Genomic DNA, 27,931 nt, shown 5'->3' with positions numbered 1-27,931 from the left:
AAATGTGTGTTGCCTGGCTGTGAAGGACTATAGAGGGACCCAAAGCCCAGCAATTACTAAGGGGGTAGTACTACACTTACTAAGTTTTGCAAAGCTTGTTCTTTCTTTCTTTTTCCACTTGCACCATAATGTTTGTAAATGTTTATTCAGAATATTTTATAGATTATATCAGTGATGAGATCATCTTATTTGTGGAATCTATGTAACATCTGATGAAAAGAAAAAAAAACTATATACTGTATATAAAATATACAAAAACCTTACAAAGAAATACTTTGGGGAGGAATTTACAACATATTTCACTTTTTGCACATTGACCACCTAACTGTGTAATGAGAAATGAAAAAAAATAATAGGAATTTTCTTTGCCCCCATCAGAGTGCCCCCTTGCATCAGTGGTCCTCACCAGAGTCCCTTTTCACATCAGGTGCCCCCATTAGAGTGCCCCCTTACATTATCTTGACATATCAGACTGGATGTCGCTCCATTTCCTCAAATTGAACCTTTCCAAAACTGAGCTCCTGATTTTCACCCCAGCCCGTGCCCCCCTCCCCCCCACCCTCTCCATCATGACCAACAACATCACCATCAGTCCCACCCCACAAGCCAAAGTCCTAGGTGTCACCCTGGACTCAAACCTGTCCTTCCAACCCCATGTCCAATCGTTGGCAAACTCATGCAGGCTCCACCTCCGCAACATCTCCAAAATACGTTTGTTTCTAACCCCAGACACCACTAAACAACTCGTTCACTCCCTTATTATCTCACGTCTGGACTACTGCAACTCCCTTCTCACCGGCCTACCTCATCGCGGACTATCCCCGCTTCAGTCTATCCTTTTTTTTTTTTAATTTAAATATTTATTACATTTTTCATATTAATACAAAAACTCAAAAAGGGAAGTAATTCTCATACAGATAGACATTTATAGCATTTCTGCCTTTCCCTTACTAAAAACTCTTTTCTTTCCCATCCCACTACCCCTCCTTCCCACCCCTCCTCCCCCTCTGCAGACTCTAACCCATTCTATTCTCTTGAGGCTTTTTAATTTTTTGTTAACATCCTAGTTCATGTTTTCCTATATTTCTCTTTCATTCCTGCTCTTTCCCACTTTTCCCATCTCCTGAGATAAACTCTCATTCTATCTTCCTGCATATGATATGATCTTTCCATTCTACCTATCTGGTTTACTCTGTTAATCCAGTCCACCTCCTTCGGTACCTCGACTCTCCGCCAAAACTTGGGTATCAACCCTTTTGCCGCATTCAAGAAGTACCAAATACCTGAATCTTTATATTTATTTACAGATGTCTCCACATTGTGTAGGAGACACGTCGTTGGGTCTAATCCTATGTCAATTTCCGTTATTTCTTTAATCAACTTGACTATTGTCTTCCAAAAAGCCTGGATTTTCGGACATTCCCACCATATGTGAAACACCGTGCCTATATCTCCACATCCTCTCCAACACATATTTGAACTTTCCCCATTCATCTTGTGTTCTACACTCGGTGTGATGTGCCATCGTGTCACGCACTTATAATTAACCTCCACCTCTCTCATACTAACATTATCGTGTATCAATCTAAACATCTTTCTCTGTCTATCTTCATCAAACCCAACTCCCATATCTCTTTCCCATTTTGTCATAAAGTTTAACTTTGTGTTTGTGTCTAATTCTGTGAGTATTCTATACACTTTTGAAATACCGTGCTTCCCATCCCTTCGTGTCTCCAACAACCTTTCAAACATATTCCACTCCTGTTTTATTCTCAAAGGTTTCGGTAGTTTTCCAATAAAACTTTTCAATTGATGGTATTTCCACTCATCCATTCTAATAAAAATGTCTCCCTTATTCTCTATTAACTCTTTAAGTGATCTCAATTCCCCCTCCACCAATACATCTCTCAGTTGGGTATCCTCCTTTCTAAACCATCTCCCCAATATCTTGTTCTTTCCCGGAGGAAAGTACTCAGAATTCGTGAGAGGCATTAATATTGAATTAAATTCCCATTTCATATTTTTATGTAAATTGTCCCATACCCTAAAAACATTTAAAGTGTAAATACTTGTGGTTTCTTTGGTTCCCCTGAACTGTGGTGGGACCCATATCATCTGACTCAATCTAATGCCACTAAAATCATTTTCAATTGTTACCCAACTTTTCCCCTTATGGTTAAATGTCCAGTCATATATTCTTGCCAAAACCACTGCTTTATAGTATCTCTTGACATCTGGTAAACCCAATCCCCCTTTCTCTTTAGTCCTACTCAATGTTTCATATGCTATTCTAGGTTTTTTATTCTTCCATATGTATCTTGTTAACATTTTTTTCATTATCTTAAAGAAGGCTTCTGGAATTTTAATTGGTACCATTTGAAATCTATACAGTATTTTAGGCATAATTACCATTTTGACTAAGTTTATACGTCCTATCCAGGATGGATTTCCTCCTTCTAGTCTTTTTAAATCTTCCCTGATCTCATTTATCAATGAGATATAGTTTAATCTATACAAATGCTTAGATGAGGTAGTGAGTTTTATTCCTAGGTATTTTATCTCTTTTTCTCTCCATATAAAGGGGAATTCTTTTTGTAATTTTTCTTTTTCATTCTTTGATATATTAATATTCAGAATCTCTGTTTTCGTTGGATTAATTTTTAAATTTGATAGTTCACCGTACTCCTTCAGAATCTTCATTATATTTGGGAGAGTTATTCGGGGATTCCCCACGTAGAACAATAAGTCGTCCGCAAAGGCCGCTACTCTATGTTCTATGGATTCTATCTGAATTCCCTTTACCGATCCACTATTTCTTATTATTGACAACAGAGGTTCGAGTGACAATACATACAGCAGAGGGGACAGAGGACAGCCCTGTCTTGTACCATTTGACATTCCAATGGGTTCTGATCTCTCCCCATTTACCGTGATGATTGCAGTAGGCTCCCTATATAGTTTACTTATCCACTCTCGCATTCTATCTCCTATCCCCAACACTTTTAAGTTATCCATCATAAAGCCCCAGTCCACTCTATCAAATGCCTTCTCCGCATCAATTGACAAGAGCACCACCGGGGCTTTCCCTCTTCTACTCTTCTGAATAAGCATCAGGGTTCTCAAGCCGTTATCTCTACCTTCTCTCCCCGGTACAAAGCCCACCTGATCTCCGTGGATCCATTCAGGCATCAGATCTCTCAACCTGTTTGCTAACACCTTTGCATACAGTTTAGTGTCTGTGTTCAATAGTGAGATAGGTCTATAGCTGGAGCACTGCGATGGGTCCTTTCCCTCCTTGTGAATAAGTACTACATGTGCCTGTAGGGATTCTCTCCTTGCTTCCATCCCACCTCCCAGAGCATTCATATATTTCTCCAGCTTGGGTAACAATACTTCACTAAATTTCTTATAGTACCTAACTGTATAGCCACCCGGACCTGGACTTTTTCCCCCTCCTGTACTTCTTAATGCTATTTTAATTTCTTCCTGGGAGATTTCTGCGTCTAGGGAGTTCAACTGTGCTTCACTTAGTTTTGGTAATCCCGCATTTTTTAAGTATGTCTTCTTTTTTTCCTTAATTCCCTCTTGGGCTTCTTTTAGAGGGTCTTGGGGGCTAATATTATATAACTTTTTGTAATACTCCGTAAACACTTTAATAATCTCTTTATTTGAGTGGACCAGCTCCCCCTTTGAACTTTTTATCTTTTCTATATAATTCCTATTTTTCTTTTTATTCAAAGCTCTCATTAGATATCTTCCTGATCTGTCTCCCCATCTATACCTCTCGTTCAAAACCCTGTTGTATACTCTTCTCTTCTCCTCATCCATCAACCTCTCTAGCTCCTCTTTTTTATCCAGTAAGTTCTGTCTCGTATCTTTTGTTATTTTCTTCTTATGGATCTGCTCCAAGTCCAATATTTCTTTTAAGAGCCCACTGACCCTCTCTCTTCTTTCCTTTTTCTTCCTTGCTCCAGCCGCAATCAAGATTCCTCTTATGAATACCTTATGACTTTCCCAGACTGTAGCTATCGATACTTCCTCTGTTTCGTTCTCCTTAAAGTATACCTTAATCTCTTTCTCGATTTTCTGAACTATATCCTCATCCAGAAGAAGAACCTCATTTAACCTCCACCCTAATCCTCCCGTCCACCTTCTTCCCCATCTCAACTTCATCACGACCGGAGCATGATCCGAGAACGTCCTTGTCTCTATGTCAATTTTTACCAGATGATCTATTAGTTGATGTTCTATTAAGATGTAATCTAATCTCGAGTATGTCTCATGTGTATTAGAGAAGAAGGTATAGTCTCTGTCTTTCATATGCATTATTCTCCAGGTATCCACCAGTTGATATTCATGCATCACTTTTTTCAAAGCTCTCAGAGACCTACTCCCCTCTCTTTGCACAGGAGAGGTATTATCCTTTTGTGGGTCCATACAAAAGTTTAGGTCACCAGCTACTATCAAGCGCCCTTTTTTAAAGTCCATAAATTTTTTCAACAAGCCCTTCATATACTTCTCCGAGTTTTTATTGGGACAATATATATTGGCTAAAGTACACTCAATCCCCTGAAGTCTACCTTTTAAAAATAAGAACCTCCCCTCCGGGTCGGTTCTTCTATCCTCCAACTCAAATCTCATGTTCTTTGCCAAACCTATTGCAACCCCTTTTGCTCTTTTAATTGGAGAATCTGCATAGTACCATGTTGGACAGTATTTGGATTTCAATTTCACATTTGCCTCTATCTCAAAATGCGTCTCCTGTAAAAATACCACTGACGTAGCCCTGTGATGTAACTCATTAAACAACCTAAATCTCTTCCCTGGACAACTCAGCCCGTTCACATTATAGGTTATAAACTGTAATTCTTCCATCTTTCCCAATTAAGTCCATCTCTCTTCCAGATTGCCTCTTCCTCTTTATCCCTTCTGTCCTGCAGAGTGTTGACCCAATACCTCCTCCCCTCCCCTCCCCTCCTCCCACCCAACTCTCATCCCCCCCCCCTCCCTCCCTCCCCCCCCTCCCACCACCCCTCCCATCCTCCCCTCCCTTTCCCCTACCCATTTTTAGGCCTATAAACTGCCTACAAATCATTTGTGGATCTATTTCCACCATTGATTTAAAATTTGGGGCGTCAGCTCCGCCTATGTATGGTTCACCTCTCCTCCAGCCGCCCCGATTCCCTCTCTCTGTCGTCTAGATTCAACAAGAGTCTTTACTCTTTACCTCCCTGCCTTAATCGGAGCCTCCAAGCAGGTCTCAGCATCTGGAGGGGGAAGGCCAGAGGCGAGAGAGAGAAGTAAGAGGAAAAAAAAAAAAAAAAAAATTTCATTTTCCACTTAATTCTCCCTCCCCTCCCCCTCCACCCCCGGGGCCTCCCTCAGCCCGACCTGTTGCCAGTCCTCTTTTCTTATAACATTTATGTTTCCTATATCTTCTTTTTCTTCTTCCCACCCAGGTATCTCCATTCTTTGCAAGTCCAGTCTATCACAGAAATCTCTTAATTCATCCGGAAATCTCAGGTACGCTGTGACCCCATTTTTCCAGCCAATCAGAAATGCTGAGGTACCCCATCTATACTGTACATTCTGTTTTCTCATTTGCTCCAACAGGGGTTTCAGGGATCTCCTTCTCCTTAGGGTCTCTACTGTTAAGTCCGCATAGATTTGGATAGTCAAGTCTCCACACTTAATTAATGATCTTCCCTTGATCTTCTTCCAGATCTCGTCTTTGGCCCCAAAATTTTGGAACTGGACAATTATGTCCCTCGGTCTTTCCTTCTCATTAGCCCGTTTGAACTTTCCTACCCTAAACACTCCGTCCAAATCGATCCCATCAGATTCCGGTTTATCTCTTATGGAGTTTAGGGTTTTTTTAACTAGTTCATATAGTATTTCCCCTTTAGCAGTCTCTGGGATTCCTCGTATTCTAAGGTTACTCCTTTCTTTATTTTCTTGAACTTCCATCCTAAAGATCATTTTTTTCTGGTTATTTTCTAATTGGCTTATTCTTTCCCTTAAATTATCTATTTTCTGGGCCTGGATTTTAACTTTCTCCTCCGTTTCTTCCACTCTTAATAGAAGGTGACCTAAATCATTTCGAATAGCTGTCATTTCATGTTTTATCGTTTTTTCCAAATTTTGAAACATTTCTGCCATCTCCTTCTTATTTGGTAATTGTAGTTCACCATCTAATTCTTTTTTTCCCAAGCCCTCCACTATTTGTTGGCTACCGCTGCTGTTCGTGCTCCATGATAATCTAGGGCTATTTCCTGAACTAGTGTCCATTTCCCCCTTTGCACCTTGGGCCCTTTCTGGCGTAGTATTTCCATATGATGTAAATTTCTTTATTGTTCCTGTTTGGGCCCCTTTGGGCCCTGCTCCCTTGGGACCTTTGTTCTTCATATCTTCTATATATCTTGATAGCCTTGCAATTTTTCCTATATCCTTTACTCTCCTGGGACACCTGGGCCTCCTTTCTTCTTCTCTTCTATCCCCTGGGAATCCTCCCCTCTTTGACCCCTTGGACACCTGTATCACTCAGGGGTTCACCATGCAATAAGCCCCCAACAGTTTTCACTCACCCTTCCCTTCTCAGGACGGTGGTTCCAGGCTTATGTGGAGGGCCTTCACTGCTGCTCAGTCCTGGGGGGGATTCCTCGGGGTATCCGATACTTTGTTTCTTTCTTTCCACCTCCTTTCTCTCTCCTTGGGGATGGTCTTGGGGAAGAAGAATAAATGTCCTGATATTTGTGGGTCTCCCTGACCCAGGATCAAACAGCCGGCCCGGGGGATGCAGGCAACTATAAGCCGGCAGCACTTTATTTTATTAGAGCACCAACCAGCCTCCTCTTTCCCTCCGAGGTCCTCCTCAGCTGGTCCCTTTCTCCTGCTTCACTCCTCCACTGGCCGCACGGCTTTCCAGTCCTGTAGCACAGGGGTAGCCATCGTGTCACTGCCGCTCTGACAGGGAGCCGGCCGGCGTCTCTGCCTCCCAGTGATGCCTTGCGGCGAGCAGCGTGCTCACACCGCCCTGCTTCGTCTCCCCGGCAACCCGACAGCTGCACTGGAGTCTCTGCAGCGAGATCACCTTCCGGAGGTCCGTGCCCGCTCTCCTCTCCCCGCGCCAGTCTCTCCCCGCTTGGAGCCCTCCTCAAGCAGGTAGGGCTTCACTCCATGAGGGTCTCGGGAGGTTAGTTTTGGAGGTTTATCGGAGAGCACTCACATCGTGCTCTCCGACGCCGCCATGTTTAGGCTCCGCCCCACTCCTCCCAATGCAGTTCAGTTCTGATTGTTTTGGGAGATGAAATGTGGTGTAGGCAGCGCCGACATTATCTCTCTCGTGGCTAGAGGCAGTTCCACCTATGACAGGTACATGTTTACAACAGGCTGCTTGCTTGCCCGCTTCAGTCTATCCTGAACTCAGCGGCCAGACTCATCCACCTCACCAACCGCTCCGCATCTGCCACCCCCCTCTGTCATTCCCTCCACTGGCTCCCGATTGCCCAACGCATTAAATTCAAACTACTAACACAGACATATAAAGCTATTCATAACGCCGCCCCAAACTACCTCACTGTCCTGATACCCAAATACCACCCTACCCGTAATCTTCACTCCTCACAAGACCTCCTACTTTCTAGCTCCCTGGTCTCCTCCTCCCACGCCCGACTGCAGGACTTCCCCCATCCTCTGGAACTCATTACCCCAATCCATCAGACTGTCACCTACCCTCCTCACCTTTAGGCACACCCTGAAAACCCATCTCTTCAGGGAAGCCTACCCCGCCCTCACCTAACAGCCGATCTCCTCCTACCACTCCATCCCCCACAGCCACTTCCTCCTATACCACTATCCCCTCCCTCCTAGATTGTAAGCTCGAAAGAGCAGGGCCCTCGACCCCCTTGTGTATTGTTTTGTTACTGTATTGTCTCATGTACTGTCCCCCACTGTCCCCCTTTTAGCGCTATATAAATACTGTATAATAATAATTATCTCCCACACCCCAATAGAATGCTCCCCTTTTATCAGTGGTCCTCATCAGAGTCCCTCTTCACATCAGATGGTCCCATCAGAGTGCCCCCCATATGTCAGCCCCCTCACCAATAGAATGCCCCTCTTTAATCAGTGGTCCTCATCAGAGTTCCTCTTTACATCAGCTTTCCCCTTCATAATTTCCCCCTTTTCAGGTGTCCCCATCTGAAAAACTTCTTACATCATTTACCTACAACAGAGTGCAACCTTACAGCAACTGTCTCCACAAGAGCCTCCCTTACATCAATTGTCCCCGTTAAAATGTCCCCATAAAACAGTTGTCCCCAACAGCATCCCGCTTAATTGTCACCATCAGAGTCCCCCGTACATCAGTTGTCCCCCATTAGAAAGCATTAGTCTCCTTTGGAATTCCCCTTTTTTCAGGTGTCCCCATCCGAATGCCCCCTTACATCAATTGTCCTCGTCAGAATGCTTCATCGATAAGCGGACACACTCACATAAACCTGGGGGGGGGGACTAAAATATGGGGGGGGGCACAGCCAACCCCCATTACCCCCCTAGATCCTGGCCTGAACAGGAAGTAAAGGGAAAACTCCCCAATGGGATACAGGTGTAAAAAATCAAAAATAATTAAAATGTAACCTTTTGATGACCACGTAACTCATATATGGAGTGGTAAGGAGGGTGGACCTGGATGATCACACACTGGACATATGTGTCCATGGTGGCTGAGATTTCTGTGCTTAGAGTGCAATCCCCCCCTCCCAATTAAGACCCAGGTAAAGGGTCTCAGTAGGCAGACAGGAAAAGATCTAATTAGTGCATATGTTTGCAGGCAAAATATACAGTATTACTGCTTCCCAGTGAACTGGCTGGATTCATTGGGAATTCAGACACCTGATATTGAGAAAGCAAGACCACAAAAGGAAGCAGATGCTGTTGTCAGGAGCTGTGTAGGACACCAGAAATGAAACTGGAACTCCTGGAGCATATGGACTGCACAGGACCGGGAGTGGCGTCACACCTGGGAGATCCACCCCATAGAGGAGCGTGGCCACATGGTTTGGAGTGCTACTTTTTCAAGCCACAGAGGCTACACAGATCTTACAGTCAAATTACAGTCATTCCCTGCATTTATTTTACAAGATGGTAATGAACAAACTTGCATACAGAAATGGATGCTGATATTGCTGCTTGATGAACTCTACATGATCTATTCTGGAACACAAATCTAAAAATGAACTGAATCTGTACACTTACAAAGGACCACATTTTCTATAATGTGCAGCTTTGGCACATATTCGATGTGCATGCATTTTTTGAGGAGTGGAGGTATCTGGAATACCCCTGAGGCTTTTGTATTATTTATTTATTTACAGCCTTTTTTTTAACAACCTTTATTCAACAGCCTTTTATAAAATATTAAAAAATGCACATTATTTAAAAAAGAAGTACTTTATTTGATATGATGAAGATAAAAGGCAATAAATTGTGGTTAAAGTAAAGCTATAGACAAAACATTATTTTTCACATTTGGATAGGGTAAGGAAGGGTTATAACCCCTACTAGTTTTTGTGTTTGTTTTTGCATCTGTGTCCCCTTGGGGGGATTTACCTTTACTTCCCGTCCAATAGCCAAAACAGGAAGTGAGAGGAAATCCCTACAAATTAAGGGAATCTATTATGACCCCCAGGTCACCATAAGTAGTGTTCCCATTGGAAGCTCTCCCCTCTACTACTGTTCTGGGGACACATTTTGGATTGTCTTTTAGATTCTTCCGTTTCTCTTTCTTTCTTTCTTTCTTTCTTTCTTTCTTTCTTTCTTTCTTTCTTGGTATTGCACAGAGCAACCCCGATCCTCCTCTTCATGGGTTCCCTGGCAGCGATCTTGGCTCCACCTCTTCTTAGTGTGTCCCCATAGCAGGCCTATCTTATTTTATTTTTGTATTTATTTATTTTCTTTCTTTCTTTTTCTTCCAAATTTGGTTTGTCTCTATCCCACTGAAAACTTTGTCAATTCTGATGACTGTCCATGGGTGTCCTGCAGCTCCATATCCCTCCTTTCCCCCCTATCTTCTTTCTTTCTTTCTTTCTTTCTTTCTTTCTTTCTTTCTTTCTTTCTTTCTCTCTCTCTCTCTCTCTCTCTCCCCTCCCCTCCCTCCCTCCCTCCTTCTTTCTTTCTTTCTCTTCCTTCCTTCCTTCCTTCCTTCCTTCCTTCCTTCCTTCCTTCTTTCTTTCTTTCTTTCTCTCTCTCTCTCTCTCTCTCCCTCCCTCCCTCCCTCTTTCTTTCTTTCTCTTCCTTCTCTCTCTCTCTCTCTCTCTCTCTCTCTCTCTCTCTCTCTCTCTCTCTCTCTCTCTCTCTCTCTCTCTCTCTCTCTCTCTCTCTCTCTCTCTCTCTCTCTCTCTCTCTCTCCCTCCCTCCCTCCCTCCCTCCCTCCCTCCCTCCCTCCCTCCCTCCCTCCCTCCCTCCCTCCCTCCCTCCCTCCCTCCCTCCCTCCCTCCCTTCCTTCCTTCCTTCCTTCCTTCCTTCCTTCCTTCCTTCCTTCCTTCCTTCCTTCCTTCCTTCCTTCCTTCCTTCCTTCCTTCCTTCCTTCCTTCCTTCCTTCCTTCCTTCCTTCCTTCCTTCCTTCCTTCCTTCCTTCTTTCTTTCTTTCTCTTCCAAATTTATTTTGTCTCCACCCCACTGAAAACTTTGTGAACTCCAATGACCGTCCATGGGTGTCTTGCCACTCCATATCCCTCCTTTGCCCCCCTCCCTCCCCTCTTCTTTTTTTCTTCTTTTTTTTTCTTCCTCTCTTCCTCTCCCTGATTCTCTTGTCTTGTTTCCGTTTCCTCTTTTTTCTTATTTTCATTGCTGAATGGAAGGCCAACTCTAAAGCTGGCCATGCACTATACAATTTTCTGTCTAATTTCTACCCAATTTCTTTTAGATTTACCTATAAGTATGTAGTGCAGGTGTCTGCCCAATTGAATACAATTGAAAATGTTTTTTAGGTTTGACCCCCTATTATATGGTTTTTGGTAAATCTAAAGCAAAATTCTCAAGAAAATTGTAGAATGTATGGCCAGCCTTAATGGCCTTGGCAACACCTGTATTTACATTCATGTTCTTATCAATGCTCTTATACGAGCAGAATACCTTCAATTAGTTACTTTCCGAACCTTCGGCTGGTTCCAGTATGGAGCTAACTGAATTTAAATTATGCCTTTGTATGGTATGTTGGCATTGTTTTCCATTATTCTCTGTTTCCTTTTGAGCCTAATATTTCTAGCTTATGTGATGTACAAACTAAAGTATTCTTAATTGGATATAATTCACACTGGCCTCTGATGTTTGTAACAGGGGCAGACTGACAACTCATGAGGCCCCCGGGCAATAGGGGATCATGGGTCTCTGTGTCCTTGCCCAAACTCAAAAAAGCCTATGAAAAAGGTACCAGGGGCATCTCATGGGGCCCCCTACTGACCCCGGCCCCTTGGGCAGGGCCCGAGTTTCCAAATGGTCACTCCGCCCCTGGTTTGTAATAATTGCAAACGTTCAATAAACAAGATTAAACATAGAGCTTGTGGTAAAACTGTGTATGTTCTCATGTAAGTGTCCTTAAATTTCACATCAGTTGGGAATCTGCAATTGACCTTGACTTACTCTTGATGGGTGCTTGGTTAGGTTCCTCCATGAAAGCGCTCTCAAATATCGACTGGAAAGATCTCCAGAACTTTTCTTTAAAATCTCGACCAACGAATACATAGAGAATAGGGTTGATGCAGCTATTTATAACAGCCAAATTTTTACAGAGTGGTATTGCGATCAGTACAACATACCTAAGATGATGTTTGCCCCCAAATTCTAGAGACAGCTCCAGAAAGAAAAATAAATGGAGGGGAAACCAGCAGACAAAGAAGGCAATGATTACGGCTACAACGATTTTGAACGGCTTGCTAGACGTGGTCATGCGATTTCTTCGTATACGCAACAGAATGATTGCATAACATGAGATGATTACAGTTAATGGAATGACGAAACTGAAGATGAATCTTGAAATGGCTAAACCCGTCTCTACTACCATTATAACATTTTTATCATCAATGTTATAAGTGCAGACAGTTATCTTCCCAAAGACCTTTGTGCCAGAGAATATGAAATACGGCACACTGAAAATGATTGCTAGAATCCAAATTGCCAGAGCCACAAAGGATGCCAGTCTCGGGGTTCGGTGGTTTTGGCACCAAACAGGGTATATGACGGAGATGCAGCGATCAATGCTGATAGCGGTGATTAGGAAGATACTGGCATAAAGATTGATGAAGAAAACGGCATCATTCATTCTGCACATAAATTCTCCGAAAATCCAGTGAAAAGTCAGGGCTACGGTAACAATTCTGAATATGAGGACAAACATAAAGATGAAGTCAGCTATGGCTAAATTGAGAAACCACACAATGTTAACCGTCCTTTTCATCTTGAAAACGGTGAAATAGATGACCAGCCCGTTCCCTATTGTCCCGAGCAGAAAGGCCAAAGAGTGTCCAATCATGTAAATGATACGGAGAGCATATATCAATTTTTCATCATAGTCATCATAATTTGGTGTAATGGGTATATTGTCGGTGGCAGAGATGGTCATGGCCTCTCCTTGAGTGGCATCCTGCGTTGGATATGACTCGGTGAAACTCATTGTTCTCCCAAAACAGAATCAGGACCAAGAAATACTACAAAAAGCAAATAAAAACAAACATTTTTAATAGTAATTCTAGAAATCTCATGATGAAGAAAGGTATAAAAAAGAGTCAAATGACTAAACTTAAAGTGTTACTAAAGTAAAAAAATAAAAAATAATAAACTAATAAACATCTTATACTCACCTGTTCTGTGCAGTGGTATTGCACAGAGCGGCCCCGATCCTCCTCTTTATGGGTCCCCTGGCGGCGATTGTGGCTCCACCTCTTCTTAGTGTGTCCCCATAGCAGGCCTATTTTATTTATTTATTTATATCCGTTTTGTATTTTCATTTTTTTTCAGTATTTTTGGAGAGTATCACTTGGAAGAAAGAAGGATTACCTATGGATTGGAATCCCATCTTGTGAAAATGAAAACCAAAGACTTTTGGGGGTTCAGACATATACACTTTGTTGGACACTAAAAACATTGGGGATGATTTACTAAAGGTGCAAACTGCAAGTGCAGTTGCTTTATATCCAAGGGGAAGCTCTGAAATGAGGTGAAGCTCTGCTGATTTCTTTCATCCAATCATGTGCAAGCAAAAATGCTTTTTATTTATTTTACTTTCATGTTCCTCATAGATCCAGAGCAACTGCACTTTCAGTGCAATTCCAAGTGCACTTGGAGTGCACTTGCAGTGCACAGCCTATTTGCCTTTAGTAAATCACCCCATTGAGGGATGTATTGGGATGTACTTCATTGATGGTTTTGTGATTAATAATTAATTATTATTATTATTAGCTTTTCCATATTTGGAGATTAATTTTTTTCCCTCCAGACGTAAAGAGCGCCCCCTTGTCCTCTCTGATGACCTCAGGGTGAGGAACTCTACACCGAGTTCACTATATGAACCACTGATGTATTTATACATGGAGATCATATCCCCCCCTTATGTATTATACATGGAGATCATATCCCCCCTTATGTATTATACATGGAGATCATATCCCCCCCTTATGTATTATACATGGAGATCATATCCCCCCCTTATGTATTATACATGGAGATCATATCCCCCCTTATGTATTATACATGGAGATCATATCCCCCCTTATGTATTATACATGGAGATCATATCCCCCCTTATGTATTATACATGGTGATCATATCCCCCCTTATGTATTATACATGGAGATCATATCCCCCCCTTATATATTATACATGGAGATCATATCCCCCCTTATGTATTATACATGGTGATCATGTCCCCCCTTATGTATTATACATGGAGATCATATCCCCCCTTATGTATTATACATGGTGATCATATCCCCCTTATGTATTATACATGGAGATCATATCCCCCCTTATGTATTATACATGGAGATCATATCCCCCCTTATGTATTATACATGGAGATCATATCCCCCCTTATGTATTATACATGGAGATCATATCCCCCCCCTTATGTATTATACATGGAGATCATATCCCCCTTATGTATTATACATGGAGATCATATCCCCCCTTATGTATTATACATGGAGATCATATCCCCCTTATGTATTATACATGGAGATCATATCCCCCCCTTATGTATTATACATGGAGATCATATCCCCCCTATGTATTATACATGGTGATCATATCCCCCCTTATGTATTATACATGGTGATCATATCCCCCCTTATGTATTATACATGGAGATCATATCCCCCTTATGTATAATACATGGAGATCATATCCCCCTTATGTATAATACATGGAGATCATATCCCCCCTTATGTATTATACATGGAGATCATATCCCCCTTATGTATAATACATGGAGATCATATCCCCCTTATGTATTATACATGGAGAACATATCCCCCCCCCCTTATGTATTATACATGGAGATCATACCCCCCCTTATGCATTATACATGGAGATCATATCCCCCCTTATGTATTATACATGGAGATCATATCCACCCTTATGTATTATACATGGAGATCATATCCCCCTTATGTATTATACATGGAGATCATATCCCCCCTTATGTATTATACATGGTGATCATATCCCCCCTTATGTATTATACATGGAGATCATATCCCCCCTTATGTATTATACATGGAGATCATATCCCCCTTATGTATTATACATGGAGATCATATCCCCCCTTATGTATTATACATGGAGATCATATCCCCCTTAATCTCCTCTTCACAAGAGAGAATAAATTCAGTTCCTCTAATCTTTCCTCATAGCTGATCTCTTCCATGTCTCGTATCAGTTTAGTTGCCCTTCTCTGTACTTTCTCCAGTTCCCCAATGTTAATTTTGTGAATTGGCGCCCAAAACTGAACTGCATATTCCAGATGAGATATTACTAATGTCATCTTACCTGAAAAAATAGTTTAAACTTCCCTGCCTGGTCCTATTATATTAAAGGTGGAGTTCTACTCTGCCTTTCTTTACCTTAGTATAGAATTAGCCACACTAATCTCTTTATAAGCACAAACATAAAACATGTAGAAATGTTTGTGTGTGCTAGTATGTGTGTATGTATATGTAATGGTACTTACATGGATTTGCAGCTGTTGATGTTTATTCCCAAATCTGGGTTCTTCTAATGAACTTTGCTCATGGTGTTGAGACATATGTACATATGGTGTGTTGCATAAACACTTACCAGATTTCACTTAGCAGTACTAGGACATTTACAGTAACGTAACTTCCTCTTTCAATGAACGTCTTAATTAAAGCCTATATACAGTCGTGGCCATAAATATTGGTACCCCTGCATTTCTGTTAGATAATGCACCACTTTGCCCAGAAAATTGTCACAATTACAAATGTTTAGGCATTCTCACGATTATTTCTTTTGTTTGTATTGGTATGACACAAAAATTGGAGAAATAAAAAGCCAAATTTGACACATTCCACGCAAAACCCAAAAATGGACTGGACAAAATTATTTGCACACTCAATTTAATACCTGGTAGCACACCCCTTGAAAAAAAAAACTGAAATCAATGGCTTCCTGTAACCATCAATGAGATTCTTCCACCTCTCTACTGGAATTTTGGGGCGCTCTTCTTTCGTCAACTGCTCCGGGTCTCTCTGATTAGAAGAGTTCCTTTTCCCAACTGCTGTTTTGAGATCTCTCCACAGGAGCTCTATGGGATTGAGATCTGGACTCACTGCTGGCCAGTTCAGTCCTCTCCAGCGGTTTGTCTGAAACCATTTCTGGGGGCTTTTTGACGTGTGCTTTGGGCCCTTGTCCTGCTGGAAGACCCATGACCTCTGATGAAGACCCAACTTTCTGACACTGAGGCCTTACATTGCACTCCAGAATTCTTTGGTAGTTTTCAGATTTCATAGTGCCATGCACACGGTCAAGACTTCCAGTGCCTGAAGCAGCAAAGCAACTCCAAAACATCAGTGAAGCTCCACCATGTGTGACTGGAGGGACTGTATTCCTTTCTTTAAAGGCCTCATTACTTTTTGTGAAAACAGTACAAGTCCATCTCCAGAGATCTTAATGTTCCTGTGTCCACTGTGCAAAACATCGTCAAGAGGGATTACCAAATAGCTGTAATTTTGTGTTTCATCGTTCCACAGCACATTCTTCCAAAAGGATTTTGGCTTCTTCAGGTAAGTATTGGCAAACTCCAATCTGGCTTTTTAATGTTTCTGTGTCAGCAGTGGGGTCCTCCTGGGTCTCCTACCATAGCGTCCCTTTTCAGTCAGATGACGACGTATAGTGCAAGCTGACACAGTTGTACCCTATGCCTGAAGGTCAGCTTGAATTTGTCTGGAAGTTGATCGAGGTTCTTCAGCCACCATTCAAACAATTCTTTGTTGCAATCTTTGATCAATGTTTCTCTTTCGTCCATGTTCAGGGAGATTAGCTACAGTGCCATGGGCTGAAAACCTCTTGACGATGTTGCGCACAGTGGACACAGGAACATTAAGATCTCTGGAGATGGACTTGTAACCTTGAAATTGTCCACACTTTTCCCCAATTTTTGATCTCAAATCCTCAGACAATGTTTTACTGTTCTTTCTCTTTCTCCATGTGGCACACAGACACACAACAGAACGTTTTAGACAATGTTTCACCTTATTAACTGGTTGCTGGTGTGAATTCTATATTGTCAGCACCTGTTAATTGATACAGGTGAGTTTAATTACAAATTACAGGAGCATCAAAAACTAGGAATTCAATAATTTCTTACAATTTTGAGAAGGTGCCAATAATTTTGTCCAGTCCATATTTAGGATTTTGTGTAGAATGTGTCAGATTTGGCTTTTTGTTTCTGCATGTTTTTGTGTCATTCTAATACAAACAAAAGAAATAAACATGAGAATGGCAAAACGTTTTTAATTGCAGCAAATTTCTGAGTGAAATAGTACATTATCTAACAGGGTTGCCAATTTGTTTTGGCTATGACTGTATACGGTATATATAGTGTATGTATATCACCACCCTTGTAGGTGCTGCTGGATAGGATGGGTCCTTTGTCTTTTGCCCCAACCTTCTCAAGTACCTCTGCCCCTCTGACCCACCAGTTTTGGTTTTATTTGGTAGCTAGGCAAGTATAAAATGGATTAATAATGGTAATAATAAAATTTATCACACAAAGTGATTAACAATAGGGACTGGGAATAAGATGAAATTTGGCATCCAGATTGGCATAAACAGTAGCAAGGACACCTCAAGCGCAGCAGTGAGAAGTAGTAAAATATAATCCAAAAAGTGTTGGAACTATACTGCCAGAACACATTTTTGATAGTGATGCCAGTCCTAGACTGATGGGGCATGACAGTCCAAAAGAAAAATGAGGATGATAGGGGAGAGGAACAAAGGGGCTTGCAGAATAATTATCATGGGAGTGGTGGGACTCTGAGATGTTCTCCTCCCGGCTATCGTTGGGGCCCTTTAACAACATTAGTGCACTTAACAACTATCCCAGTAAAACTGCAAACAGTATAGATACATTAAAGTCTCAGCATAGGTTCAAGGTAGATGTGGTTCAAATGCAGTAAAGGTTCAGCATAACGTGGTATAGTTGCAGTCTATATACAAAGGAGGGGGAGGTGCAGCGCTGTACAAACTAACAGACAATAATGATATCAAGAATCAAATTCATATAATAGTGACTGTGTGCTAATAAAATAAAGCCACTTGGATGGTGGCTATAAAGTGAAAAGAGTGCAAAATAAAAAGAGTCCAATGAAGGGGTGCTCTTAAGATCCGAGATGATCCTCAGACGTTCAATGATTGGAACCGCAGGGTGATAAATAATGTAAAGATTGTGCACTCACCAGATACGCAATCTTTATGCGCATTTGTATATACTGTCACTGGACCTCTGGTGTCATCAAACTGGTCTGGTCAGATCTGGTCAGCATGACTATCGCTGCCTGGCACTTGGATGGATGCGGCTGCTCTGTAGATCTGGCTGGTTTTCACCAGAGCCAGATGCACAACAAAGATGGCCGCCGGGGCCCCTCATGGCGCCGTCGGCGTGTTGTCCAACCTACTGTAGCTTTCTGACGCGTTTTGAGCAAAAGCTCGTACTCATAGGGGTGCAGCTTACCTTGTTTGTTTGTTTTGCATCTGGCTCTGGTGAAAACCAGATCTACAGAGCAGCCGCATCCATCCGAGTGCCAGCACCTCCCCCTATAGCGTTGCACCTTCCCCTCCTTTGTATATTTACGTTTCTGAAGGTTGTATATGGTGCCTTTTTTGGTGTACAGCTGCTGTTTGTCCATTCAAGCGCTCACTTACTCTCCTTCTTTTTTTTTTTTTTTGATAGTTGCAGTCTGGGCAGGGGCGGACTGACCAATTGGAAACTCGGGCACTGCCCGAGGGCCCGGGGTCAGTAGGGGGCCCCATGAGATGCCCCTGGTACCTTTTTCATAGGCTTTTTTGAGTTTGGGCAAGGACACAGGGGCCCCATGATCCCCTATTGCCCGGGGGCCCCATAAATTGTCAGTCCACCCCTGAGTCTAGGTTTGAAATAAGTGTGGTATGGAGTACAGTATGGATTGGGTACACTTGGTGTCCTGCTCTGAACTGCATGCAAACTTCCAGAATGTAGGCAGCTGGGCTGAGCCTAAACTTACAGGGTAGTCAGTTGTACGGGGTAACAGGAGGCGGAGATTACCCACAAGTATTCTGCCATGCTTATGTGACAGGAAAGAAAAATATTGATAGGTCATAGCTACATAGTTACATAGTTAGTCTGGCTGAAAAAAGACAAAAGTCAATCCAGTTCAACCATAGAAAAAAAAAGTTATAATCCTACACCCACAGTTGATCCAGTGGAAGGCAAACAAAACCCCAGCAAAGCATGAACCAATTTGCTCCTCCTGGGAACAATTTCCTTCCTGATCCCCCAAGAGGATATTCCCTGGATCAACTTTACCTATAAATGTTATATCCAGTTATATTCTGTGTATCTAGGAAAGAATCCAGGACTGTTTTGAAGCAATCCACTGAGCTGGCCAGAACCAACTCTTGAGGGAGTCTATTCCACATTTTCACAGCTCTTACTGTGAAGAAACCTTTCTGTGTTTGAAGATTACATTTCTTTTCCTCCAGGTGTAAAGAGTGCTAATATGCTAATATGTAAGTATACAATTTTCCATTTTTAATGTAACAATTACACATACAGTATACGAAATATAACAGCAGACAATTTATAAAGACACCTTTCTAACATGAAATTTCCTAACTGCTCCAGTTACAGTTTATTGGAGTTATTTAGAAGTTAATTAAGCAACTGTGGCTGAAACAAAGTAGCGAAATGGTGCAATAATGTTGCAATTCCTAAAAGGGAAACTTTCTTTTGGCAACAAAGCTGGTGTAATACATACGATTGTTACATAATCTATTTTTTTAATCCATGCTACTAAAAATCACTTTTCTATTTCAATCAGAAGCCAGCTCTGAGTTTCTAACCATTTTTTAAAAATCACATTTTGCTTTCGTAAGATTATGATGCAATATTCTATGTACAAAAACTTAATTTCCTCCTCACACAGATCATGAAGCCAAATGACATCTATCTCCTGCATTTTTGGCATAATACTAAAGAATAAACAGAAAGAGATGCTGAGGATGCTGCTTGATTTGTATGATCTATTCTGTAACTTTTAAAAAGTCTACTGTATTTGTGTATTCTATAAAATCCTTCTCTAGAATTCATGATGTCGCTCCCTTCCTTAAACTGAACCTCTCCAAAACCGAGTTTCTTGTCTTCCCCCCAGCCCGGACACCCCCCCCCCATTGACTTCTCCATCACATCCAACAACGCCACCATCAAACCCGCCCCGCAGGCCAGAATACTTGGTGTCATTCTGGACTCCAATTCCGTGCTGAGAGTACGAGGGAACTAGAAAGTCCTGGGGAGCTTTTCGATCATGTTACTGCTGTGACAGTCAATCACTTCCATCACATGACCCAAATGCCCACCTCTGCCTCCCAGCATTTGTAACTCCTAAAGGGCCAGGAGGTGGTCAGCGAGAAGGAGTTAAAGTGTATCTCTTAGTTTTGATTAGAGTAGGGAAGGGTTTAAACCCCCTGCAAGATTTTATTACTTATCAAGGCTCTGTCCTCGGGCCCCTTCTCTTCTCCATCTACACCTCCTCCCTTGGCCAACTCATACACTCTCACGGCTTCAACTACCACCTCTATGCCGACTACAAACAAATCTATCTCTCAACCCCCCACCTCACCCCCTCGGTCTCCGCCCGAATCACACACCTACTGAGCGACATATCTGACTGGATGTCGCTCCACTTCCTTAAACTGAACCTCTCCAAAACGAGTTTCTTGTCTACCCCCCAGCCCGGACACCACCCCCCATTGACTTCTCCATCACATCCAACAACGCCACCATCAAACCCGCCCCGCAGGCCAGAGTACTTGATGTCATTCTGGACTCCAACCTATCCTTCCAGCCCCAAGTCCAATCTTTAACAAACTCATGCAGACTCCACCTCCGCAACATCGCCAAAATCCACGCGTTCCTAACCCCAGAAACCACTAAACAGCTCATCCACTCCCTCATCATATCACGACTAGACTACTGCAACTCCCTCCTCACTGGCCTGCCTCGCCGCTGGTTATCCCCGCTTCAGTCGATCCTGAATATGGCTGCCAGACTCATTCACCTTTCCAACCGCTCCGTCTCCGCCACCCCCCTCTGCCAATCCCTCCACTGGCTTCCGATTGCTCAACGGATCAAATTCAAAATCCTAACACTGACGTACAAAGCTGTCCACCATACTGCCCCGAACTACATCACTGACCTAATATCCAAGTACCGCCCAACACTCACACTCCGCTCCTCACAAGACCTCCTTCTCTCTAGTTCCCTGGTCTCCTCCTCCCATGCCCACCTCCAGGACTTCTCCAGGGTGTCACCCATCCTCTGGAACTCCCTGCCCCAACCCATCAGATTATCACCTACTCTCCTCTCCTTTAGGCGCACCCTGAAAACCCACCTCTTCAGGGAAGCCGCACAAATGCATTACCTTTCCGGGGTGTACACCATTTGGCGTCCTCCCGCACATGCGCATTTCGAGCGGTTGCAGAGCCGCGCAGCAGCGCGATCTGTCACCGGCCGTATACCTCGGACCAATCACAGCAGGTCACATGACAGTTGTATACAATGGATATCTTCATTCATGCCATCCATTGTATACTAGTGTCTAGCTGTGAATGGTCACAGCAGGTCACATGCACATGTCATGTGATTAGCTGTGGCCAAATCACAGCTAAGCACAAAAAAAAAAAAAACCCTGAATGAATCGATGTCATTCAGGTAAATGCTTGCTTATAAGTAATTCTTTGCTATAAGCAAATTGTGTAAAAAAAAAAAAATGCTGATCACTTCCCCAAAGTAGTACAATGTTACTATGGTAACATTGTACTACTTTGGTCATAGTAAAATATGAAAAAAAATCTTAAAAAAAATAAAAACAAATGTAATAAAACATAATTTTTTCATACTGTCACCAGTCAGTGTCCCTGATCACCACCATGCCAGTTATATGATGACGCTGTACTGCACTGGTGACAGTATGTAAAAAAAAAATTGTGAAAATAATTTTTTTAATTTTTTAATTTTCCGAAAAATTATGACAAAAAAAAATACAACTTCAAAAAACTCGCCATTCCTCTTATGAAGTACATCGGACTGTCTACTCTGCAAAAAGGGGTCATTTGGGGGATATCTGTACTGTTCTGACATTTGGGGAATATCTGTACCGTCCTGACATTTGGGGGATATCTGTACTGTCCTGACATTTGGGGGATATCTGTACTGTCCTGACATTTGGGGGATATCTGTACTGTCCTGACATTTGGGGGATATCTGTACTGTTCTGACATTCTTGGACCTCAAGAAATTAGATTGGCTGTCAGTACTTCAGGATTGATCAATTTTCAGATCTATACCATAGTTTGTGAACTCTATAACTTTCCTACAAACTAAAAAATACATCCTAATTTGGGTTATTTTCACCAAAGACATGTAGTAGAATACATCTCGGCCTAAATTTATGAAGAACAATTATTTATTTGTAAACTTTTATAAAAGAAACAAAGAAAAACATGTTTTTTTTTCAAAATTTTTGGTCTTTTTTTGTTAATTTAGCAAAAAATAAAAACCCCAGCAGTGATTAAATACCACCAAAAGAAAGCTCTAATTGTGTGAAGAAAATTATAAAATTTTAGTTTGGGTACGATGTTGTATGACCGCGCAATTGTCATTCAAAGTGTGAGAGCGCTGAAAGCTGAAAAATGGCCTGGTATTGAAATGGTTAATTTCACAGGTTTTGTAATAATGGTTTCTATTGCATGCATGACAGAATACAAAGTACAAGCCAACAGATCTCAGCTACATAAATGACAAATCATGAACTGCAGTTTACGGTAAATGATATACAGGTCATGAAGTATACACAGGGATTCCTCCGGGTGCTCCGGTTTCCTCCCACACTCCAAAGACATGCTGGTAGGTTAATTGGCTCCTGTCTAAATTGTCCTAGTTTCATCCCTGGCCATGCAGGATCTCCTGCATGGTAGGGGTTGGGCTCTCAGGCACTGCCCGAGGGCCCAGGCTCAGTAGGGGGCCCCATGAGATGCCCCTAGTACCTTTCATAGGCTTTTTATGGGTGTGTATACAGCTCAATTGTGTGTATACAGTTCAGTATAAGGAGTTTTTCTGATTATTATTATTTTTTTTTTTGTATTGGTTGAACTACATTGTAGATGTCTGTTTTTTTTCAACAATATAATAATGACAAAAAAAACCTGCAAATTAATGTAACAGCTCAGTTGTGTGTATACCAGGGGCGGACTGACCATTTGGAACTCAGCACTGCCCGAGGGCCCGGGGTCAGTAGGGGGGCCCCATGAGATTCCCCTAGTACCTTTCATAGGCTTTTTATGGGTGTGATTTGAGTGTGGGTGTGGACATAGGGGCCCCATGATCCTCTATTACCTGGGGGCCCTATGAGATGCCCCTGGTACCTTTCATAGGCTTTTTTGGGTGTGGTTTGAGTGTGGGTGAGGACATAGGGGCCTCTTTTTTCCTGTTCTTTATTGGATATATACTAATTGTATATCATTTATGGGGTCATGGGTTCAGTTCCCAACCATGGCACCTCCTGCATGGAGTTTGCATGTTCTCCCTGTGCTTGCATGGGATTTCTTCGGGTACTCCGGTTTCCTCCCACACTCCAAAGACAAGCTGGTAGGTTAATTGGCTCCTGTCTAAATTGTCCTAGTTTCATCCCTGGCCATGCAGGATCTCCTGCATGGTAGGGGTTGGGCTCTCAGGCACCGCCCGAGGGCCCAGGGTCAGTAGGGGGCCCCATGAGATGCCCCTAGTACCTTTCATAGGCTTTTTATGGGTGTGTATACAGCTCAATTGTGTGTATACAGTTCAGTATAAGGAGTTTTTCTGATTATTATTATTTTTTTTTTATATTGGTTGAACTACATTGTAGATGTCTGTTTTTTTTCAACAATATAATAATGACAAAAAAAAACTGCAAATTAATGTAACAGCTCAGTTGTGTGTATACCAGGGGCGGACTGACCATTTGGAACTCAGCACTGCCCGAGGGCCAGGGGTCAGTAGGGGGGCCCCATGAGATGCCCCTAGTACCTTTCATAGGCTTTTTATGGGTGTGGTTTGAGTGTGGGTGAGGACATAAGGGCCCCATGATCCTCTATTACCTGGGGGCCCCATGAGATGCCCCTGGTACCTTTCATAGGCTTTTTATGGGTGTGGTTTGAGTGTGGGTGAGGACATAGGGGCCCCATGATCCTCTATTACCTGGGGGCCCCATGAGATGCCCCTGGTACCTTTCATAGGCTTTTTTGGGTGTGGTTTGAGTGTGGGTGAGGACATAGGGGCCCCATGATCCTCTATTACCTGGGGGCCCCATGAGATGCCCCTGGTACCTTTCATAGGCTTTTTCGGGTGTGGTTTGAGTGTGGGCAAGGACACAGGGGCCCCATAATCCCCTGTTGCCCGGAGGTCCCATGAGTTGTCAGTCCGCCCCTCATGGTGGGGCTTACTGATTGAAGATTGGAGCCCGCTAGTTCAGCCTATTCTGAGAAAACTGTTTGGATCTGTTAAGTCCCGTGATAATATGTCTTCTTTTAAAAGTTATGGTAATATATCTTCTTATATAAGTGTCCTTTCATTTTACAACAGCTGAGAATCTGCAGTTGACCTCGATTTACTCCTTGGGCCAGTTTGGATAGGTTCCTCCATGAAAGCGCTCTCAAATACGGACTGGAAAGATCTCCAGAACTTTTCTTTGAAATCTCGACCAACGAATACATAGAGAATAGGGTTGATGCAGCTATTTATAACAGCCAAATTTTTACAGAGTGGTATTGCGATCAGTACAACATACCTAAGATGATGTTTGCCCCCAAAATCTACAGACAGCTCCAGGAAGAAAAATAAATGGAGGGGAAACCAGCAGACAAAGAAGGCAATGATTACGGCGACAACGATTTTGAACGGCTTGCTAGACGTGGTCATGCGATTTCTACGGATACGCAACAGAATGATTGCATAACATGAGATGATTACAGCTAAAGGAATGACGAAACTGAAGATGAATCTTGAAATGGCTAAACCCGTCTCTACCATCATGACTTTTTCACCATCAATGTTGTAAGTGCAGACAGTTCTCTTCCCAATGACCTTTGTGTCTAAGAATACGAAATACGGCACACTGAAAATGATTGCTAGAATCCAAATTGCCAGAGCCACAAAGGATGCCAGTCTCGGGGTTCGGTGGTTTTGGCACCAAACAGGGTATATGACGGAGATGCAGCGATCAATGCTGATAGCGGTGATTAGGAAGATACTGGCATAAAGATTGATGAAGAAAATGGCATTGTTCATCCTGCACATAAATCCTCCGAAAATCCAGTGAAAATTTATGGCCACGGTGACAATTCTGAATATGAGGACAAACATAAAGATGAAGTCAGCAATGGCTAAATTGAGAAACCACACAATGTTAACCGTCCTTTTCATCTTGAAGACGGTGAAATAGATGACCAGCCCGTTCCCTATTGTCCCGAGCAGAAAGGCCAAAGAGTGTCCAATCATGTAAATGATACGAAGGGCATATCTCAGTCTTGCATCATTGTCATTATAGGCCGGCACAATGGCCATATTATTGGTGACAGAGTTGGTTACGGCCTCTCCTAGCGTGACATCAGAAGTTGGATATGACATTGTGAAATTCATTGTTCTCTCAAAACCAAATCAGGACGAAGAAATGCTACAAAACATAAAGGTGAAAACAGAAAAGTTTAATAGTCAATCTAGACTTGTAGAAATATATATATATAGAAATAAACATTTACATTTGTGCTAGGAGGGGGGATTTGCTTTGGGTTTTTCTTTCTATAAAAGTAATATGGTGGAGGGGAAATTTTTTTTTTTTTGGGATAGGGGGATTTGTGCTAATAGGAATGATTGGGGGGATTTTTGCAAGGAGGGGAAATTTGCAGTTGGGAATTGGTGCAAGGATGGGGGATTGAGGGAGGTGTGCTAAGAGTGGTGATTTAGGAGGATTTGTGCTAGGTGGGGGGATTTGTTTTGTTTTTCCATAAAAGTAATATGGTAGAGGGGAAATATTTGTTTGTTTGTTTGTTTGGGGGGAGGGGGGATTTGTGCTAATAGGAATGATTAAGGGGGATTTCTGCAAGGATGGGGGATTGAGGGAGGTGTGCTAAGAGTGGTGATTTAGGAGGATTTGTGTTGGGAGGTGGAATGGAGAAAGAGGATTTGTGCTAGGAGGGGGGATTTGTTTTGTTTTTCCATAAAAGTAATATGGTAGAGGGGAAATATTTGTTTGTTTTTTTTTGTTTTTTTTGGGGGGGGTGATTTGTGCTAATAGAAATGATTAGGGGGGATTTGTGCAAGGATGGGGAATTTGGGGAGGTGTGCTAAGAGTGGCGATTTAGGGGGATTTATGTTGGGAGGTGGAATGGGGAAAGAGGATTTGTGCTAGGAGGGGGGATTTGCTTTGGGTTTTTTTTTCTATAAAAGTAATATGGTAGAGGGGAAATATTATTTTTTGGGGTGGGGGGATTTGTGCTAATAGGAATGATTGGGGGGATTTTTGCAAGGAGGGGAAATTTGCAGTTGGGAATTTGTGCAAGGATGGGGGATTGAGGGAGGTGTGCTAAGAGTGGTGATTTAGGAGGATTTGTGTTGGGAGGTGGAATGGAGAAAGAGGATTTGTGCTAGGTGGGGGGATTTGTTTTGTTTTTCTATAAAAGTAATATGGTAGAGGGGAAATATTTGTTTGTTTGTTTGGGGGGAGGGGGGATTTGTGCTAATAGGAATGATTAGGGGGGATTTGTGCAAGGATGGGGAATTTGGGGAGGTGTGCTAAGAGTGGCGATTTAGGAGGATTTGTGTTGTGAGGTGGAATGGACAAAGAGGATTTGTGCTAGGTGGGGGGATTTGTTTTGTTTTTCCATAAAAGTAATATGGTAGAGGGGAATATTTGTTTGGTTTTTTTTTGGGTTTTTTTTGGGGGGGTGATTTGTGCTAATAGGAATGATTAGGGGGGATTTGTACAAGGATGGGGAGTTTGGGGAGGTGTGCTAAGAGTGGCGATTTAGGAGGATTTGTGTTGGGAGGTGGAATGGGGAAAGAGGATTTGTGCTAGGAGGGGGGATTTGCTTTGGGTTTTTTTTTCTATAAAAGTAATAGGGTAGAGGGGAAATATTTTTTTTTTGGGTGGGGGAATTTGTGCTAATAGGAATGGTTGGGGGGATTTTTGCAAGGAGGGGACATTTGCAGTTCGGAATTTGTGCAAGGATGGGGGATTGGGGGAGGTGTGCTAAGAGTGGCGATTTAGGAGGATTTGTGTTGGGAGGTGGAATGGACAAAGAGGATTTGTGCTAGGAGGGGGGATTTGTTTTGTTTTTCCATAAAAGTAATATGGTAGAGGGGAAATATTTGTTTAGTTTTTTTGGGGTTTTTTTTTGGGGGGGGGTGATTTGTGCTAATAGGAATGATTAGGGGGGATTTGTGCAAGGAGGGGGGATTTGTTTTGTTTTTCCATAAACGTAATATGGTAGAGGGGAAATATTTGTTTGGGGTTTTTTTGGGGGGGTGATTTGTGCTAATAGGAATGATTAGGGGGGATTTGTGCAAGGATGGGGAATTTGGGGAGGTGTGCTAAGAGTGGCGATTTAGGAGGATTTGTGTTGGGAGGTGGAATGGGGAAAGAGGATTTGTGCTAGGAGGGGGGATTTGCTTTGGGTTTTTTTTTCTATAAAAGTAATAGGGTTGAGGGGAAATATTTTTTTTTTGGGTGGGGGAATTTGTGCTAATAGGAATGGTTGGGGGGATTTTTGCAAGGAGGGGACATTTGCAGTTGGGAATTTGTGCAAGGATGGGGGATTGGGGGAGGTGTGCTAAGAGTGATGATTTAGGAGGATTTGTGTTGGCAGGTGGAATGGAGAAAGAGGATTTGTGCTAGGAGGGGGGGGTTTGTTTTGTTTTGTTTTTCCATAAAAGTAATGTTGTAGAGGGGAAATATTTGTTTATTTGTTTGGGGGGAGGGGGGATTTGTGCCCATAGGAATGATTAGGGGGGTTTGTGCAAGGAGGTGTTCTAAGAGTGGTGAGTTAGGGGGATTTGTGTCGGGAGGTGGAATGGGGAAAGAGGATTTGTGCTAGAAGGGGGGATTTGTTTTTTTTTTTCTATAACAGTAAT

The 27,931-nt window shown here is 42.5% G+C and overlaps 2 protein-coding genes across 2 annotated transcripts; both read right to left on the bottom strand.

The window, feature by feature from the left end:
* Nucleotides 1–10,618: 10,618 nt before the first annotated feature.
* On the bottom strand, nt 10,619–15,293 carry LOC149432680 (chemerin-like receptor 1). Its single transcript, XM_089665056.1, has 2 exons — nt 15,224–15,293; nt 10,619–12,704 (listed from the first exon to the last, which is right to left on the bottom strand). Exon 2 carries the CDS (start codon nt 12,668–12,670, stop codon nt 11,603–11,605), a length of 1,068 nt encoding a protein of 355 aa, XP_089521182.1. The 5' UTR covers nt 12,671–12,704; nt 15,224–15,293; the 3' UTR covers nt 10,619–11,602.
* Nucleotides 15,294–22,220: 6,927 nt separating this feature from the next.
* LOC149432679 (chemerin-like receptor 1) lies at nt 22,221–25,465 on the bottom strand. Its single transcript, XM_089665045.1, has one exon. It carries the CDS (start codon nt 25,439–25,441, stop codon nt 24,377–24,379), a length of 1,065 nt encoding a protein of 354 aa, XP_089521171.1. The 5' UTR covers nt 25,442–25,465; the 3' UTR covers nt 22,221–24,376.
* Between the last annotated feature and the right edge of the window lie 2,466 nt (nt 25,466–27,931).

The sequence above is a fragment of the Staurois parvus genome, unplaced genomic scaffold (assembly GCF_062004578.1).
Source record: "Staurois parvus isolate SC_StPar_1 unplaced genomic scaffold, SC_StPar_1.0 ptg002113l, whole genome shotgun sequence".
NCBI lineage: Eukaryota > Metazoa > Chordata > Amphibia > Anura > Ranidae > Staurois > Staurois parvus.
This window is presented reverse-complemented; position numbering and strand designations above follow the sequence as displayed.